At 35.5% G+C, this 18,812-nt stretch overlaps 2 protein-coding genes across 2 annotated transcripts in view; one reads left to right on the top strand and one right to left on the bottom strand.

The window, feature by feature from the left end:
- LOC146163198 (uncharacterized) lies at nucleotides 1-4,354 on the top strand. The gene is made up of 5 exons (XM_083382581.1): nucleotides 1-177; nucleotides 1,256-1,405; nucleotides 1,846-1,911; nucleotides 2,322-2,447; nucleotides 3,426-4,354. The coding sequence occupies exons 1-5, from the start codon at nucleotides 16-18 to the stop codon at nucleotides 3,774-3,776; spliced, it is 855 nt and encodes a 284-aa protein (XP_083238707.1). The 5' UTR covers nucleotides 1-15; the 3' UTR covers nucleotides 3,777-4,354.
- A 2,415-nt stretch (nucleotides 4,355-6,769) lies between these two features.
- LOC146163197 (uncharacterized) overlaps nucleotides 6,770-18,812 on the bottom strand; it is a 37,106-nt gene continuing 25,063 nt past the window's right edge. Inside the window, exons 24-37 of the mRNA XM_083382977.1 lie at nucleotides 17,575-17,700; nucleotides 17,004-17,158; nucleotides 15,328-15,501; nucleotides 14,543-14,658; nucleotides 13,570-13,750; nucleotides 12,600-12,774; nucleotides 12,001-12,116; nucleotides 11,292-11,399; nucleotides 10,662-10,826; nucleotides 9,612-9,890; nucleotides 9,124-9,249; nucleotides 8,483-8,561; nucleotides 7,754-7,800; nucleotides 6,770-7,263 (exon numbers count right to left, since the gene is read on the bottom strand). Coding sequence (XP_083239103.1) covers nucleotides 7,133-7,263; nucleotides 7,754-7,800; nucleotides 8,483-8,561; nucleotides 9,124-9,249; nucleotides 9,612-9,890; nucleotides 10,662-10,826; nucleotides 11,292-11,399; nucleotides 12,001-12,116; nucleotides 12,600-12,774; nucleotides 13,570-13,750; nucleotides 14,543-14,658; nucleotides 15,328-15,501; nucleotides 17,004-17,158; nucleotides 17,575-17,700 — 1,978 coding nt within the window. The 3' untranslated portion in view covers nucleotides 6,770-7,132. The remainder of the gene's footprint in view (nucleotides 7,264-7,753; nucleotides 7,801-8,482; nucleotides 8,562-9,123; nucleotides 9,250-9,611; nucleotides 9,891-10,661; nucleotides 10,827-11,291; nucleotides 11,400-12,000; nucleotides 12,117-12,599; nucleotides 12,775-13,569; nucleotides 13,751-14,542; nucleotides 14,659-15,327; nucleotides 15,502-17,003; nucleotides 17,159-17,574; nucleotides 17,701-18,812) is intronic.

Genomic DNA, 18,812 nt, shown 5'->3' with positions numbered 1-18,812 from the left:
TTGGTAGCATTCAGTATGAGTATCCACTTTATGTACCGGCCTTCCAAACGTAAGACGTGTGAGGGAGCTCCTTGTGCCATTTCACTGCTGGTTGTGCTTTGCTTGGTCAGTGTTATCGCTCTCATTGTAGATGGGCTGCTCTTTGCTAGACCGGGACTCATCGCAATCAACTACAAGGTGAGATTTTACATATAGCCAGTACCAGATTAACCATTAGGCTATTAAGGCTATGGACGTAGGCCCTGGAAAAGCCCTCAATTTTTTTAAGGTTAAATTTTTGTTAGGCGATAGTGATACAGATCCAGTACAGTTTTTGCTTAAAAACGAATGACTGAGTCGTGTAAATATGTGCCTTGAGTGTGAGTAGATAAATAAATCCGTAAAGTTAGGTCCTTCTCTATTAAACAGCCTTAGGCCTGCAGTACCCTTCATCTGGCCCTGCATCTATTCTAGACCCACTTGAGCGATACTACCCAGTGATTGCGCTATACACGTAATATGCGATATTCGATACTTGGCATTTTATTCTGATACCCGATATTTCTGGACAAAAGTATCACGATCGGATCAGATAATAAATGACGTCATAACTATGTTTAAACAAGCAAGATAGACGAAATTGAAACCTTCAAAGTATTTTTTTTAGGTTATTATTATTTTACCTTTTTAGATAGAATCACTGCTTTGGGTCTCAAATCATGGTTAAAATTCTTATTTTAATTAGTATCAGATCGGCACCGATACTACCCAAGTATCGAACAAATGCCGACAACGCCACTTGTAGTAATATCGGCTCCAATCCGATATTATCGGACATCCTTACTCATAATAATATACAGGAAGAAGAAATGAAGGCTACCGATATCAGATGGTCTAATAAGGATTGTGTTTATTTAAGGCAATGCTGGGAGGTCTTACAAATTCCTTAACCTAGTTTAAATTGTTTGTTAAATTTGTTTTGTCTGCTACATATTTCCGCAAAATCCCCAAATAATATTATTAATACTTAACTAACGGAAATGCCTTTAAACTAAATTTTTGATGAAATTTTAAACTTAAATGTGTTGTTTTCCATGTTGTTTAACAATTAGGTCAACTAAGGCAATACACAATTTATATTTGGCACGCGATCTCTAATATTTACAGTTATGCAGCCCCTATGTAAAAAACCTTATTTGACCCCTGTCTTAGTTGTCTTCGGCCATATTACAGTTTAAATTGTTTGACCTAATATCTCTCTGTGCACATTTTACAGGCCACGACATGCCAAGTAGTACGATATGAGATCGTGGAGTATCGTACTTGCAAGTGCGGAGGCATCAACAACGATAACAGTCCATACTGTAAATCCAGCTTCCCATGTCTTCAAATATACGTCAAGTATAATATCCACGGCGCAGCCTTTGTAAGAAAACAAGCAGTATTTTTAAATTTAGACAAAACATCCTGTAGCGTTGTTGTGTTTACTCTTTCGGAACCACATAAAGCACGGTAACGTCATCAAGTAAATATTTTGTGACAGGAATTGTGTTTGTTTATAGTTTCATTTTATAATTAGATTTTTAGCAATTTGTTCTTAAAAAAATTGTAATTATCCCCATTCTATTTCAACATTCGGTAATTAAAAACATAAAAAAAAAAAGTAAAAATAAATGAAGAATTTCCTTAATAAAAAAAGCATATACATTACATACAAATACATTATTGTTAATTTTTTTTAAATATTAATTTTTTAATTTAAAAATGGAAAATTGTGTATTAACAACACCAATTTTCTCCGTATTATTTTTAAATTATCCTGGTAAAGACGTTATAAATAATAAAATAAAATTGATGTTTTTCCAGGAAAACTCCTCAGTGACATCGATGATCCATGGTGATGAAACAATGGGAATATCGGGAAACAGTGACGTAAGCGTATCATCCAAAAGTTTCTAGTTAAAAGAATACTTCAAATAAAAACAAATTTTCTGCATTTCACTTCATTACTAGACTTTGGCGAATTTTTTGTCATTTACATTTTTTAGATAAAACTACTAGTTTATCTAAATTTATTGTGAGGTAATAAAATAAATGTAGTTTAGATTTTAGGTTAAATTCTAGCTCAATGCCAATTCTATCGTTTTAATTTGAGTTTAGTTGGGGAAAACTAAAAATCTCTGTTTTTATTCTAATTTTGTAAAAGATAAGAAATTCGGCTGTCCAAGTCTTTATTACTATGCTATCAAACTAGGTTATTAAAACGATTGTCGACAAAAATGTTTGAGTAAAGACAATTGTTTTCCATCTCCAACCAAAACACCTTATTCTCCTTTCCTTAGTGCTCCACACAAGTTTGCAAACGTCACAAGAAGCAGAACACGATGGAAATCAATCAGTTCCTCCAAAGGTACGGCGAGTCGGGGATAAGGTATCCCTGCTTGTACAATCCTGAACAAACTGACGAGGTAAACCGACACACTGGAAACAATATAGCTTTAAACATGCTTTGTTGTTGGAGTGGGATGTTTAATATGTTGTTATTTTGTTTGACAACATTTCACTGTAACCAAAAAAATAAATAAAATAAAATATCGGGCAAAATGCCTGTCACGAGAAAATGTAAATCAATGTGTTCATTAACTACTGCCGAAATAAATTTATCTTTTGTACAGGTTAGTTTTATTGGATGTACTATTTTAATCCAAATAATAAAACACTTTTGTACGATCTAATTATATACTTTTGGTAAAACTTTTTACCTTTGTCTATACCAGGGGTGTCCAACTCGAAGCCGACGTGCCAATTTTTATCTTATAACTTCTTCCCGTGCCAAAGTTTAGCAACTATATTTTTTCTAATGTTAAAAGCACTTTTATACAAAAAATAAAACCAGTATAGTGTTATAATATCAGAAGTAATTGTTTGTTGTCGTGATTGCCGCGATTGTTTTGTATTGTGAAAAAACAATGACAATTGGATGTATAACAAATTTAGCTTTTTTGACAATTGGCTGTATTTTTGGGGGGCTTGCGTGCCATTTTTTATTAGGTCGCGTGCCAAATGTTGGACACTCCTGGTCTATACTGATACAAAATGTTATAAATTACCTAAAGCGAAAGCAAAATGGGTCAAGGACGAATTATTATATTCTATACAGAAAAAATGCAGTTTGCGTTAAAAGCAAGACAGCTAATCCAATCGAAGAAAAAGCAAAATGATGTAATGTATAATCAATAAGCAACCCAATTACAAACTCTAGGTTGATGTACAAATTTTGGGGAAAAAATAATTATAGTATTCTTTGTACTCGGCTGTGTCACAAAATTAACTTAAAACACAATAAAAAACATTACCAAAAAATTTCTACAAGTATTCTCAGTTTTTTTGTTCTCAACTGCTCTTGAGGTACCGTTATTAAAACAATACATTTTTTAATTTTTTAGGTGATTATCGAGCGTAGCAACAGCAAGATCGTGGTGATTGTTTCCCTGGTTGTTCCTTCAGCTACGTTCATCTTCTCCCTGGTCTTCCTATGCTTGTTGTGTAGAGTGGCTCGGAAACAGGAAAAAAAGTCCCAACCCCCGCCCCTCCCCCAATACAGGGGGTACCTCAACTACGGGATGCCAATCAACAGCCGGGACAATGCCAGAAACAATGGAAACACTGGGAACAATGGAAACAATGCAAGGAATAATGACAACAATGGGAACAATGCCTTTGCACAAAGGGAAGGCGACTTGCCCGGGGAGAAACCCTACAGGGAAAGACCCCAACGCAATACTCACAGCTTGTGAAAATGCCTCCGTTTTACCACGTAATTTTGAATAAGAGCTTAATCGTTATGCATCGCGTCTTTGCATTTTTCTTTGTGGAAATTTAGAAAAATGAAAACTTATTTCTGTATTGTTTGCGTTCGACCCAGGGACAATGCGTTACGTTAAGCTGCATGTGTTCTTAAACGTTAGCGAGACTTAATTGTATTTTGGTCTCTCATAATCTCACCTCACTGAACATCGAATCATACTTTTGTGCAACGTACCATGACGAACAGTGACGTAGCGTTTGATGACGTAAACGTGTGGAGATTTCACGATACGATACGATACGATTATATACGATACGATAAGTACCTTAACAAACACTTTTCTTGCGCTATTTATCCTGGTTTGTTTTTTACTGTTCTTTTTAAAAATCTTTTATTCTTCTTACTACAGTCGATTATTTGTGTGGTCGTTAAATAATTTTTGCTTTAATTATTGTAACTATCACTTTACTAAAGTAAATATCCTGGGTTTGAACTGCCCGAATTAAAGCAATTGCAAATCGAATTTCCTAAATATTTTATTAAAGTTTTTTTTGTGCACTTGATTAAATAAATGCCACCAAAAATGTAACAAATTTGTGTATTTGGTAAAACAAACAGAAGTTACGTAAAATAGATTGAATCACTATGCTTAAAAAAAATAATACAACAAATAAAAACTGAACTGAACTTTCCGTGAGGCAGCCAATACTTGATAAAAATTAAGTTTTAATAAAAAGTAAAAAGCACTACAGCCAATATATGTACAGTATACAGTACCTGCGGTTTTGTAATCCAATTATTTAAAACTATACCTCAAACCGGTTTTAACTGGATTTTATATATATTAGAGCGAAATATATTTTGTAATTGTAACTATATACAAGTTTTCACGCAAGATATAAGTCTTAACGTTTCTCAAATATCAATGTCGTCAGGAATTTGACAAAATATTCCTCGCAGATATTGTAAAACTACCTAAATTCGTTTTAACCGGATTGCTGAAACTCAAATTTTATCCGAATTTAATAACCATGGCAACATAGATAAGTCTTTAGGTTTGTGCAACTTTATTATTTAATAAAATCCCAAAAGAATTTACCGAATTAAATGTTGGTCAATGTTAAAAACTACACCAAACAAATTTAAGCCAGATACGACGAACTTTACCAGCCATCAGAAATCGGTTCGAACGATTTTAGATGCAAAAACGTTTTTGAGATAAATTTGACAATGCTATAAAATAGCCTTGACGTTTTTTAGATTTTTAACAAAATTTGAAAAAAACTATTTTTCATGGAAATTTACCGGATTTTTCGCAAGAAACCAGTTAGAACTGCTTTAAACTGGTTTAATTCACAATTTGGGTCAATTAGAAGCAAAAAGGTTTTCCAGCTAAATTTGAAAATTTGGCAAGGCTATGACGTTTTTTAGATTTTAACAATATTTGAAAAAAACTATTTTTCATGGGAATTTACCGGATTTTTCACAAGAAACCAGTTAGAACTGCTTTAAACTGGTTTAATTCCCAATTTGGGCCAATTAAAGGCAAAAATTTTTTTCAGTTAAATTTAAAATTTGGCAAGGCTATGGTGGCCTTGACGTTTTTACGATTTTGACAATTTTAGAAAAATCTAATTTTCAATGGAATTTAGCGGATTTTTCACAAGAAACCAGTTGGAACTGCTTTAAACTGGTTAATTTCACAATTTGGTTCAATTAAAAGCAAAAAAGTTTTTCAGCTAAATTTAAAAATTTGGCAAGGCTATGGTGGCCTTGACGTTTTTTCGATTTTAGAAAAAATCTAACTTTCAATGGAATTTACCGGATTTTTCACAAGAAAGCAGTTAGAACTTTTTTAAACTGGTTAATTTCACAATTATTTTTCATGGGAATTTACCTGAATTTTCACAAGAAACCAGTTAGAACTGCTTTAAACTGGTTCAATCCACAATTTGGGTCAATTAAAAGCAAAAAAGTTTTTCAGTTAAATTTGAAAATTTGGTAAGGAAAATCTGGCTATACTTTTTTTATCGATTTTGGGGGATTATACGTTTTATCGATTTTGGGCAATTTAAAAAAATAATCGAATTTCCCTCGGAAATTAAAAGAAGTTTTCATAAGAATCCGTGTAGAAGGCCATAACCTTGACGTATATTTTTTATTTCTATGTACCTGTGACCTAATGGCATGTGGCTTCTCTCTGTAAATTCTTGGAAGTCTTTTAAGCAGACAATTTTTCGTTGCTACTTTATTACGAAACACGAGAAAATTGGAGTAAAAATGATCAAAAATTAAAAGTGTTGTAATTGCACAATATACACGATGCTAAATTATTAAATACAAAGCAGGTGTGACCTAAATTATTGACCGAAACTTCAGGAAAACCATCATGGCAACAGTACACAGAAAGTCAATCTCACCACAGATGAATATTAACGATAATAAAGCTTTTAAATACAGCGTTTATCAATTCTGTTGAAAATACAGAAAAAAATTTAGTTTAAAATAAAATACACACACATAGGGACTGGAAGAACGTCGGTGCATAAAATTCAAAATTTTATTTAAACCGTAACTTTGGAGCCAAACAAGAGTTTTCAGGACCAATATGCTGGCCACACTTAAACAAGAAGAATTGGGTCGCCAAAATTTCGCTGTTCAAACTACACGCTTAGTATAAGGGTCGCCGCGAAAAAAAATTCGAGAAACAGTGTTTTAGTTAAAAGTAAACCAAAAGTTTAATGACCTCTGGTAAAACATGAGTACAACAATTAAGCATTTGGCCGTTTTTAACGAAAAAGCGGAACTTTAACGAATTTCACAACAAAATCAAAGAGACAAATCAAAAACAGTCACCAAAGTCACTTCTATGTCAAAAATTTAAGTTAAAAAGTTCTGGGAAAGCGCAATTTCAGGCTTCAACATGGATTCACCGAATATGAAAAACACAGGAGGAAATTTGTGGATTAGAACAACATTGGTAAAAATATACGTTGGTATGAACCAGCATTTAAACTGCATACAAAAAGGAACATTTTAACTAAAGCAAAATAAAAATCAATGATACAAAGCAATCAGATTTTGCAAAGCAAGAAACGACGGAGATTTGCAATTGACACTAGAAAAAGTTTGGATGAAAATTGCAAGCATCAAAAATAAACATGGCCATTCGGTAATTTGGTATAAATTCGCTGGTAAAATCAAAAGTGCTTAAAATGTAAACTGCGACAAAAGGAAAACATTCGGTATTGAAAAATAGAGAACAAGCGCATTAGGTCCTAAAAAAACTGGCCGCAAATTAACAATGGCAAAGCAATAAGTCATGAACTTCAGGGGCTTCGGCTTCTAATATGGCCAAAATTCCGAGTAGGTCTCTGTACGTCTCTTCCTGTAGTACACCACTCCTCCCACTAGGAGCGCTAGAGCCAACACACCGCCAACTACTCCGACTGCAATCTTCCAAGTTTCTGAAGAAACTGAGTAAAAAGACAGGTTAGAGTTGAAGCATTAAAAATATTGGAGAGAATAGTGATCGTATAAAACGACTAATAGTTTCTGAAAAACCTCAGTTGAAAAGACAGGTTAGAGTTGTAGAACTAAATGTATTGAGAAATAACAAATGTTGAAGGGAATAAAACGATTACAAGTTTTTTTTAAGAAACTGATTTGAAAAAAAATATATATATGACGAAAAACAGAACGTGGCAAAAATAACTGCGACAATTTTCTGTGTTACCGAAATATAAAAGACATTGGTAAGGAACTCCTTTATGACAAAATTGGGAGACGTCGATAAAGAAATTCAAGTTTCAATAAAAACTAATGCGGTCTTTCTAAGTTTCAAGACAATTTATCGAAGGCAAATAAGTACAACACTAGGCAAATTTGAGAGGGAAAAGGTAATAGTTAATGTTTGAGAATACTGCAAAACGTTTTGATATATTTTATTGAGATAATGTAAATTACCTGGAACTGCAACATCACATCGAAGCCCAACAAAACTAGAAGTGCATCTGCAAACATACAAACATTACAACATGGAACACACATTTCAGAGGAACTTAAATTGAAATATTACGCCATAGATTCGACTTTTTAATGAATGTGATTAAAGTAATGACAGACGCGTTTTATAAAAAACTTGTTTAAAGTATCATATTATACAAACTATATACCATAAGAACTTGTTTCTAGTTGTTGTTATCATATTCTCTGCGTTTATCAGGGGCGATTTAAGGATTTTCTTTGGGATATAAGAATTTTTGTTTAGAGTTGACGTCACAAAGTTACGTCATAACGTGACGTCACAGAGTTATGTGAAAACGTAACGTCAGTAACGTCTACACGTGTCTCAATAAATACGTAAGCTGAAGTACACCATGCAGTGCGTTGTTGGTTGGAGAGGTGCTACTTACAATATAAAAGCGACATTACAAAGGCATTATGGATTACAACAAAGCGCTAACAAATTGTTTGAACGGGATAAATTTGAAATACAAATTAAAAAAGTAAGCGATTTAAATATTGTACAAAAGGTCACTTAAACTCTTTTTCTAATTTCAAGCCGCCTCTGGTTGACACTAAACACGAGTTTCTTAAAAACTCATTTTGCAATTTGAATATTGTTTTTTTTTTAATATATTTTTGGTATTGGTCAATCAGAATAAAAACGAAAAGATTGTCAAAGTTACTCACGTGCAATTTGGAAATTCTGTGAGAGTGTAGCTACAGACAGCATCGTTGGTGCAATAACCAGGTGAAGCGGCGCAGTTGTCTAAACGTAGATCAATGAGTTTGTAATGGGTTTGATATTTACTTATATTTGTATTGCAATTAATAAAAGCCTTCTACCTTTCTATAATATTTTAAATGGAAGTAGTTTCAGTATTACCTACTTTTTTTACCTATGCTAATAACTCAAGTTTGGCCTAAAACACAGTTTGAATAACGCTTTATAAGTTCAACAACGCACAACATATATGGAATGTGTTCCAGACCTAAGAAAAGTATTAAACCCCAAGCACTACCCGTTAGCAGCCGGTATCCTTTTAATACGGTCATCGACATTTTTCCATTAACGCATTTAAAAATGTGTTTTGCATGTCTGAAGACTAGAATGCTCGGTAAAGCCTTATAATCGAAATCGGTTTTATTCTTTAACAAACGTATAAGCTTAGTAACTACCCAAACTGGTTTAAGACAGTTTAAGTAAGGCTAAGACGTCTGGTAACATAGAGGGCAACATACGTTACCTATCCAACACAACCAACTTTTCTTCCAGTCACAGACAGATAAATATTGACAATACCAACAAAAAAAAGACATTTGTTACAAACCTAAACACTGCAATCCATCCAAACTCTTGTTGAGCCCGGGGTCACAGTTGCACTCGTAGCTTCCTACAGTATTGAGGCAAGTCGAGTTATTTGGACAAGCTGAAGAGTTCTCACATTCGTCAACGTCTGCAACAAAACAGTTGTTACTTTATGGAATCATTTTAAGTCAGGGTTCACCAAACTATGGCCCGCCGGTTTGATTATTTCTGCCTGCGTGATATGTCCTGAAACAGGGTTGGTAATAGTTTATTACCAAGAGAATGTCGTAAAGTAGTTTTTGGTAGAAAGAACATTGGGGTTACAGAAAAGTTTTTGCTTCAAATAAATTCTAATCAGTGTAAACATCGTTAATCCAAATAAAACAAATTCTAAAACAAATAACACTTGAACAACTTTCCACCAAAACGTTGGGACAATATACGACAATCAAACATGTTATTAGTAGAATTGCAACATACTGTAAATTTAAAGAAACAAAAAATTATCACCTTTCGAAACAAAAGTGACGTCATCAGTGAGCATTATTTCTATCCCGTTGACGTCAGAGGTCGAAGCGGTCACTGTCACCACGTAGCTTGTGCCTTGCGTCAGACCGCTGACATTTGCAATGACGTAACCGTTGATTATTGCGTCACTTTGCAACGCTTGTACTTCTCTTATACCCGGGATTAAAACATTGTAGCGTTCTGCTCTGTTGAGCACAGCCAATGAAATCGTTGCTGAAGTTTCCCGATTGTTGGACACTGTGATGTTTTTCAAGGTCGGTTCTAGGTAAAAAAATAGAATTTAAGTCATTTTTCTACAGCTTTCAACAACTTAGAAATGTTAAAAAGGGATTATATGTCTTCGATTTGAAGAAATAGATGTCATATTTGTGAAGAAGGAGATTTTCGTATCCAGGTTCAAATAATCAAGGTATAGTGCACTTTAATTTGTACTTGCCAGTCAGGCGTGTGTCTGCTAATTTTACAAATAGTTTTAACTTATGTTTGTTATGTTTATACAGGTTCTAACAACAATAAAAATACATTTTGCTTAGGCATTCGCCAGTCGGACGAGTTGGTGTCAATCAGCACTCGCCCGGAGCTAATTGTACTCCAATTGGTGCTTTTTTCCTTTAGGCTTACAAAAAGATCAGTGCATAAAAGTAGGTCACCCGAAGAAAAAAACACTGTCTTAAGGAAAGACACACACAAACATATGTGTTTAATAACATCTGTGATCTAGCCCCTCGGAAGTTGCTTTATGGCCAACGATTACGGCTTCCGTATCAATAGTGAAGTTGCTTGTACTAACAAAATGTGCAAGTATTGGCGCATGGTTGTTTCTCGACTCGCTCCTCTCTGAGCCTGCATAGCTCAGTTGGTAGAGCGACGGTCCCGGCTTGACTGGAGGTCGTGAGTTCGAACCTCACTGCATGCCAGTTGTTTTTCTGGCTTGCTCTGCTTGCATCATAGATCGACAGATTCGGCGAGTCTGCGATGGCTTTTCGGTGTACACTGTCTTAAGGCTACGACAATGAAATAATCGTGGCTCACTTGTTGACGTCACAATCTCTTGCGAAGGGTCAGAAACGACAACATTGTTCCCCATTGTGACGTAGGCTTTAACCGTCACCGCACACGTGATATCATCCTCAAGGTCAACGAAGGTCACGGTTAGATGATCAGTATGGCGGAGATAATCTGAATCCTCGCAAAGCACTAAAGAAAACTTTTATTTTAAATAAAAACATTTATATTTCAAAAAGCATATGCAACATGCGAATAATATTAATAAGTTTGGAATTAAATGGTGCAGAATTGCATAATTTGATTTGTGCCGAGATAGTTGAAGTTAAACAGTCTATAGGCATAACTACAAACAAAACAAACCATTTTCTCCTAAACAATTTCCTTTAAGGAAAGTTAAACAAGTTGTTCCCCCCTTGGTAATGTATAATATAAAACATACTATGGGATGCTAAAACTACGAAGTATTCGCTACAGCTCAACAACATTAATTTCGTAACTCTTAAATCCGTTTTTACCTTACTTAAGAAATGGTATTAAAATAATAGATTGCTAAAATGGCCGCGTTTGTAAGAAAGGCGAACCTACTTCGAAGTGATAAACATTGAACTGTGTTTAGCCTAACTGTATTAGGTGAACCTTACATATTCAACTTACATTGTGTTTCGTAAACAGTTGCGTTCTCTACACTTGCATACGTCACAATAAGCTTTGTTGCGATTTGATTCGAGACTGTAATGTTTGTTGGAGCGGGAACAGACTCCACTGAAAACAAGTAAATAATTCAAATATAAAAATATATATATATAATGCATTATATTATATACAATACAAATATATATATAATATTCCCTGCAAACAAGGGAAAAGTAAGCGCTTATATAGAACACATTAAATGGGTAAATACGGCTATAAAATACGAACATAATCAGATATATAAAACCTACCAGGGCCGGATAAACCCTAGTAGGTGCCATAAGCACTTACAAAAATATGGTACACACAATATATCTGTTATTCAAAAATAGTAACTTGGTAAATGAAAAATAGAAACAAAACTAAACTATATAACAACTATAAATGTTATAATATTTTCAACTTTTTATACTATGAATTACGCTTAGTTTGCTTTAAAATCATTGTCATAAAAATAGTGCCCTTCCCTTGGCGCCCTAAGCACGTGAATATATTGCCTAATGGTTAATCCAGCCCTGTCTGCAATGAAAATATGTGAAGATTTTAAGTGCTGACAGTAAATTTCAGCAGATAACATCGAAATTTAACTACTGTAAATTAACATGTTAATTACGCAAAGGTTCCTTTGTTTGTTACAATAAAACGCTGATTTTAAAATAGTTTAACCCACGTTTTTTAACATTTTTGTAGATTGAGGAGTCCAGCGCTGAATTGTCTAATTTTTCGCCACTTTCATCTTTCGTTGAACTGAGGATTGCCACTGCAGATCCAACCACACTACCATTTCTGCAAAACATAACTGAGTATTTTTTTTTATTATATAACCGTTTTAAATCTGCAAGACGTTTTTTCAACCAAGGTATCTCAATTTTAATTTCATTGTTTTTCAGATCGAATTGTAAATACAAAATGTTATGGCCGACTTAATGATAGAATTCTGTTTTCTAAGATTTTTTGTGTTTTCAACTCAAATAAGTTCAGCTTATTTGGTTTCTTCCAGGAGTAAGTCAAGTTAGCTTTATGTACGTATCACTTAAGATGACACAGTGAATACCTTTTTGTATTGAATTGACAATTGTTTTTGTACGCAATGTTATATAATTATTTTAAAGGGTAACAGCGCAAAAACACCCATTTTAACCCTGCAGTATTAAATGGCTTAGCTACAAACAAATTATGTAACAAGCCTTAGATTTGACTCAGTTGGGCAAAACCAAAAAACTAGCATCTACGTGTATAAAGGCACATAAGAAGACGCTTAAAACAAACCTGAACGCCACGAAAGTGACGTTGCTAACGTTGCTTGATCCAACTGTGATGTTTCTGGCAATAGTTGCCTCATGTTTATTTCTTAGAGCTATAGAAGCTGGAGAATTGACATCGGACAACGACGAATTGTAAACCTCATCCGCCATAGTCACAGCAAACTGAACCTCAGCAGGTGCTGTGATGAAAATAAGCGCATTACTCCAACAGCACTGCTTTGAAGGACTGAAGTGAGGTTTGATCTCACGCCCTTCGGATTTCGTTGCTTCGGTCCCATGCTGCATTTTCATTGCAGAGTTTGCACTTTTGACTAGTCTACACGTTGTGAAGAATACACTCACATATGTGTGTTAACCACTGCGATATAGCCAAACTGAAGTCGCTTTTTGACAAAGATAACGGCTTACGTATCACAGTCATGCCGGGACCTTCGCTCTACCAACTGAGCTACACAAGTTCAGATTCGAAAAACAAACATGGCCTCTGAGCTTGCGAACCTCAGTTGGTAGAGCGGCGGTCCGGTAGAAGTTGTCCGAGGTCGTGAGTTCGAACCTCACCACAGGCTAGTTTTACGAACAGAATGCATAAGGAAACAGTGCTATAGTTGTTTCTCGAATTGCTCCATTCTGAACCTGTGCAGCAGTTGGTAGAGCCACGTTCCTGTTATGGCCGGAGGTCGTGAGTTCGAACCTCACCACAGGCTAGTTTTACGAACAGAATGCATAAGGAAACGGTGCTATACTTGTTTCTCGAATTGCTCCCTTCTGAACCTGTGCAGCAGTTGGTAGAGCCACGTTCCTGGTTTGGCCGGAGGTCGTGAGTTCGAATATTACCGCGGGCTATATTTGTTTTTTTAGCTTGGCCTTGCTTGCACGAAAATCCTGAACAGGCTGACTGGTTTCGGTAAGCCTTTCCTGAGACATGGTAGGAACTAGTTGTAGACATTTACGTTTTACGGTAAATAAGAACTTACCAGTTTGTGACATCACGGGATCATTGAACTTCGAGTTTTGAAACACGAGGTTCGAATTTTTCACGCTTAATACTTTCGATGACAAGTTGTACTGCGTGTTGGGATTGAGACCACAAATGGAGACGAAAATCGAAGTCGTGTCGGTCGTTGTAGTTGTACCATTTGCTGAGACTGCTCGCAACTAAACATAATATCCTCCGTTACTATTTAAAAGTTATCAAAGACAAACCGTTCGTATTTACGTAGGCTGTAATCGTTGGTCAAAAAGCAACTTCAGAAGGGCTAGATCTCAGTTGTTAACACACATATGTGTGCATGTTTCATTGAATAAATTATATGGTACTGTGGATCCCCTTCAATTGAATTGCTTGTACTAACAGATTTCGCAAGCATTGGCGTATGGTTGTTTCTCGACTCGCTCCTGAGCCTGCGTAGCTCAATTGGTAGAGCGACGATCCCAGCTTGACCGGAGGTCTTGAGTTCGAACCTCACTGAAGGTTAGTTGTTTTGCTAGCCTGCCCTGCTTGCATCATAGATCAACAGATTCGGTGAGTCTGCGATGGCTTTCGGTGTACTACACCTAGAGTTTGTTGATATTTTTTCAAGTTATTCGCAACGATTTTACGCAAAACTATTATGGTGTCTAATACTAAGTAAATTCATGTAAATTTGTGCCTTTGTATACATTACACACTGTTCATCCCAGACCTAAAATGATTTTAATACCATATATTATCAATAAATCTAAAGACCTAAAAAAAGAATAAAAAGTGTACATGTTACTAAACAATGTGTTAAGTATTCAACCCGTTAGGTGTTAAAAACAGTCTAGGGTTGATAAACAATATAATGAAATAAATTCTAAGACATCCGATGCTTTTTCAAAGAAAATTTATATTATAGATTGCCAAAAAAAAGTATGTTTCGAATAATTCCAAGACTTTGTGGCAAGTTTGGAGTCACGGGGTTTTACCTGGTATAATCCATAGAGTGCATACTTGTCCAGAACAGCGGTGATGCAAGATTTGTTGCTGGCAACAACAACAACGCTTGGCAGGATTGGGTTGGCTGAAAAAACATTGCATAGAACTAAGGTGATAAGTTTAAATGGAATTAGTTGCGATGCAAATCACTCAGAGGCTCAAAGGTGATGGTTGTTTTTCAACTCTAAGCCAGGATGACTATTTTGGAAAACGGCGGTCCCGGTATGACCGAGGTCGTGGGTTCGAACCTCGTAGCAGGCTAGTTGTTTTTCTAGCCTGCATTACTTGATGCAAGCCGCTGAGGTTTGTAATACCATTGTGTCGTAACTGTGGATGTCCGATAAAATATCGGAACGGAACCAATACCCGGTGCCAAGAGTAGTATAGGTACTCGTCCGATACTAAGGTGATATCGGGGCTGATACGTTATCAAATTAGTAGCAAAATCTCAGCCATGATTTGTCACCCAATGCACCGATTCTTCCTTATAAGGTAAATTTATCAAAATAATATATTAACTTTTAGCCCAATCAGCGGGAAAAAAAACACATTTGAAGATTGATATTTATTCTATGTGGCTTGTTTGAAGACAGTAATGACGATAATTTTTGTCCAACCAAAGGATATTGTAATACAAAATCAGACATCCCAAGTTGTAGAATAATGTAATTGAAAGGTTGTTATGTTAATCGTTCATTAACTTGAGAAATGCTGATTGTACTGCAAGTTGGTTGACAAACTGTTTTGTTTATCTCATGAACTTCCGTATACATACTGTTGCACGTGATGCCTTCCGGACATCTACACTCGTATCCTCCGTCTAAGTTGTGGCAGAAAGTTCCACTCGAACAAATTCCACTTTCCGTACATTCGTCAATATCTTGGCACGACTGTAACAGTGAAGTAGCATTGATAATAAAATGTAGATGGTCTGTTGGCCAGTTACTAACTTGGGATTAAAAAAGTTTATTGCTTTTAAACGTTTTTTCGTTTACGATTAGCCATGCATCAGTTTTAAAAATATCGATTTTTTGCAATTTAAGAAGAAAATGGGCACAACTGTAGTGGTGGAGTGCAAATAGTAAGGTAATCAGACGTAGTTATTATAAGACAATCATGTTAATCTAGCCAATTTTATTGATACAATTGTCGTAAATAGGCCCATATATAGTTCCAGATTTTACGGACATTATACATTTTTACAGTGGGTCGTTTATTTTTTTTTTAAACACTTTGAGTTCAATATTATGAAATCTATTTGAAATTTACCTTAATTAAATTCACACGACAAAGGTTAGCTTTAGGAAATCAGATTAAAGACAGTGGCGTAGCCAGCCGAAAAATTGTTGGGGGGGCCAAAAAGTTGGAATGTTTTATTTAGCTCTTAGCATTGTATCAACTGCCGTAACGTACACAAGTAACAATGCTAGCAAACCGTTTCGAGCAGCAACTGACTTAGTGTTAACGCAATACTCAAAAATCAGTCAATGAGCAAAAACTGTCTGAAAGTAGTAAAAGTACATTAATGTATAGTAAATGTTATATTAACTACATCGTTTTTGACGTAACAATGCATGACAATTGAAGGTGGCATGCCTCTGATCAAATGTTGTGGTACTGCTCATAAATGCTACAAAACAAATTATTAAGAGTAAAATATTTATAAATTTTGGAGGGGCCATGGCCCCTCAGGCCCCCCCCCTGGCTACGCCTATGATAAAAGATGTAATTTTACGTGGCAAATATGTTGATGAAGCTGGTATTAAAAACTTTATACTATAAGGCATTCGGTTAAAAAAAGAAACGAAATAGGTTTTTAACATCAATGCTTTGCCAATCTTTAATAAAATCACATCTGAATTAAATATGGTAATAGGATTATACGATAACCTGTTTAATATGCTAAACGTAAGTTAATTTACATAAGGCGGCAAACGCAAAGTTTTACAAAAAAAACTTTTTGTTTAGCATTTTCAAAAAAAAATCCGTTGCAATTTTAGCCATTAAACAAAAATTTTTCTACGAACATATGACGTATAAAAATCGCAGACCCGAATTGTACAAAAGTCTGCAAATCAATAATTGGTAACAGCACATTATTTCCAAAAACACATCTTTATGAAGTATAACGAATTTTATGAAGTATAATAAAAAAAGTTCTGATTGACAATGTTGTGTGTACGACACGTGTAAACCACAGCAATAACACGCACAAATTGTAGACATTCTTAAGACTTCCTAGTATTGAAAATGTTACAATTTTTGCAATTTAGATAAGGAACGGAGAAAAAGTTCTTAACAGCAATATTGTTTTCTTAAACCCTACAAAATATCGGTGGTTACAGCATGTTACTTATAAGAACAATTCTTCATGAAATGCAGATATACCATGCCAATACATAAACAACAGGTATCACAAACTCGAGTTTCACCAACAATACCACTATGTACCCACCCCGTTGGTTTGGACGAATCCAGCAGCACATTCACAAGCGAAACTTCCCTCCATTTCAACACAAGACGCGCTCGACGAGCAATTGTTCAGCGAAGCATTCGCGCATTCCTTTATGTCGTAACAAACACCTCCGACCTCCTCGAATCCGGATCTGTATGACGTAACAATAGAAACAAAATTATTTTCAATCCAAATGTGAGGATCAGGTAAATGTAAAGATTGGTAAACAATTAGGTGTTCCTTGCCGAAGTTCTGTATAAAATACAGTATATTTGTGTTTTAACGTTGTAAACGTATAGAGAGGATCAACCTTGTTCGTTTAGAAAATAACTAGAGGTTTAATTGCATACCTTCTTGAAATACAATAAATTGTAGTTGAAGTACAATCACTAACACTTTTCACGGCGTAACACACGCCGGACGTTGCTTTACAGCGAACGTTCGGTCAGTTTAACAATCGGTGACCCTGACCACATATATATACGTCACATAGACTAAGACTTGATTTCACAGCACCCTCGCAAAATAACACAAGTTCACGCAAATATCGTCAAAGCACACACTCACTTGCACACGCATTGGTAGGAGGGCGCCACTATGCGGCAATCTTGCGTCTGTCTGTTGCAATCGTCCAAACCCTCGGCGCACTCATCCGTGTCCACGCACGCGTCTTGTGATCCAGCACCTGCAGGTCTGAGGGAAAAGTTGGGAGGGAGAGTTATCGAGCTAGAACCAATGCTTTAATTAGAGATCCGATAAAAGCGAAGCAGATAGCCGATGCCGAGTCAGCATAAAAATGATCAATAGTTTGTGTTCAGCGCTGGCATTTTAACCTTGAAAAGTAAATTTAACAAAATTAAGCCACTTTATTAAACATTTCAACGCTAAAATAACATTAGACCTCTAAGCCTGAAAAAATATCATTGGACGTTTTAATACATTAATTGTACTTTTAAGGGTCACAGTAATTATAAAGTCACTTCTTTCCCGCGTTTTTTGTCTAAAATAACTTTTCTCGTATAAAAAAAGATCCTTTTTGTTGAATTTACATAAATCCGTCACATCGGGCCTCTTAAAAACCTCGTTTTTTACTGTTTCTGACATAAGCACGAGTGCGTTTCAAAGTAATTGTAATTGGTTTCAGGTTATGGGGCAAGAATTTGCTTTTGTATCTGATCGACACAGATGCAACCCTAGTTGCGGACGAGTACCTATACTACTACTTGGCGTCGAGTATCGGCCACGCAGTCATTGACAAAATATTACTTTCATCTAGTATTTTTTTTTAAATGGCCATCACTTTAATCTGAAACTTACTTGGAGTAGTTTGCTTTGCAGATGCAACTTACTTGGAGTAGTTTGCTTTGCAGATGCAACTTACTTGGAGTAGTTTGCTTTGCAGATGCAACTTACTTGGAGTAGTTTGCTTTGCAGATGCAACTTACTTGGAGTAGTTTGCTTTGCAGATGCAACTTACTTGGAGTAGTTTGCTTTGCAGATGCAACTTACTTGGAGTAGTTTGCTTTGCAGATGCAACTTACTTGGAGTAGTTTGCTTTGCAGATGCAACTTACTTGGAGTAGTTTGCTTTGCAGATGCAACTTACTTGGAGTAGTTTGCTTTGCAGATGCAACTTACTTGGAGTAGTTTGCTTTTCAGAGGAAACTTACTTGTAGTAGTTTGCTTTGCAGATGCAACTTACTTGGAGTAGTTTGCTTTGCAGATGCAACTTACTTGGAGTAGTTTGCTTTGCAGATGCAACTTACTTGGAGTAGTTTGCTTTGCAGAGGAAACTTACTTGGAGTA

Source organism: Ascidiella aspersa, chromosome 2, assembly GCF_963924565.1.
Source record: "Ascidiella aspersa chromosome 2, kaAscAspe10.2, whole genome shotgun sequence".
In the NCBI taxonomy this organism is placed as follows: domain Eukaryota; kingdom Metazoa; phylum Chordata; class Ascidiacea; order Phlebobranchia; family Ascidiidae; genus Ascidiella; species Ascidiella aspersa.
The sequence above is the reverse complement of the archived record's forward strand: the minus strand, read 5'-3'. Positions and strand labels throughout refer to the sequence as shown.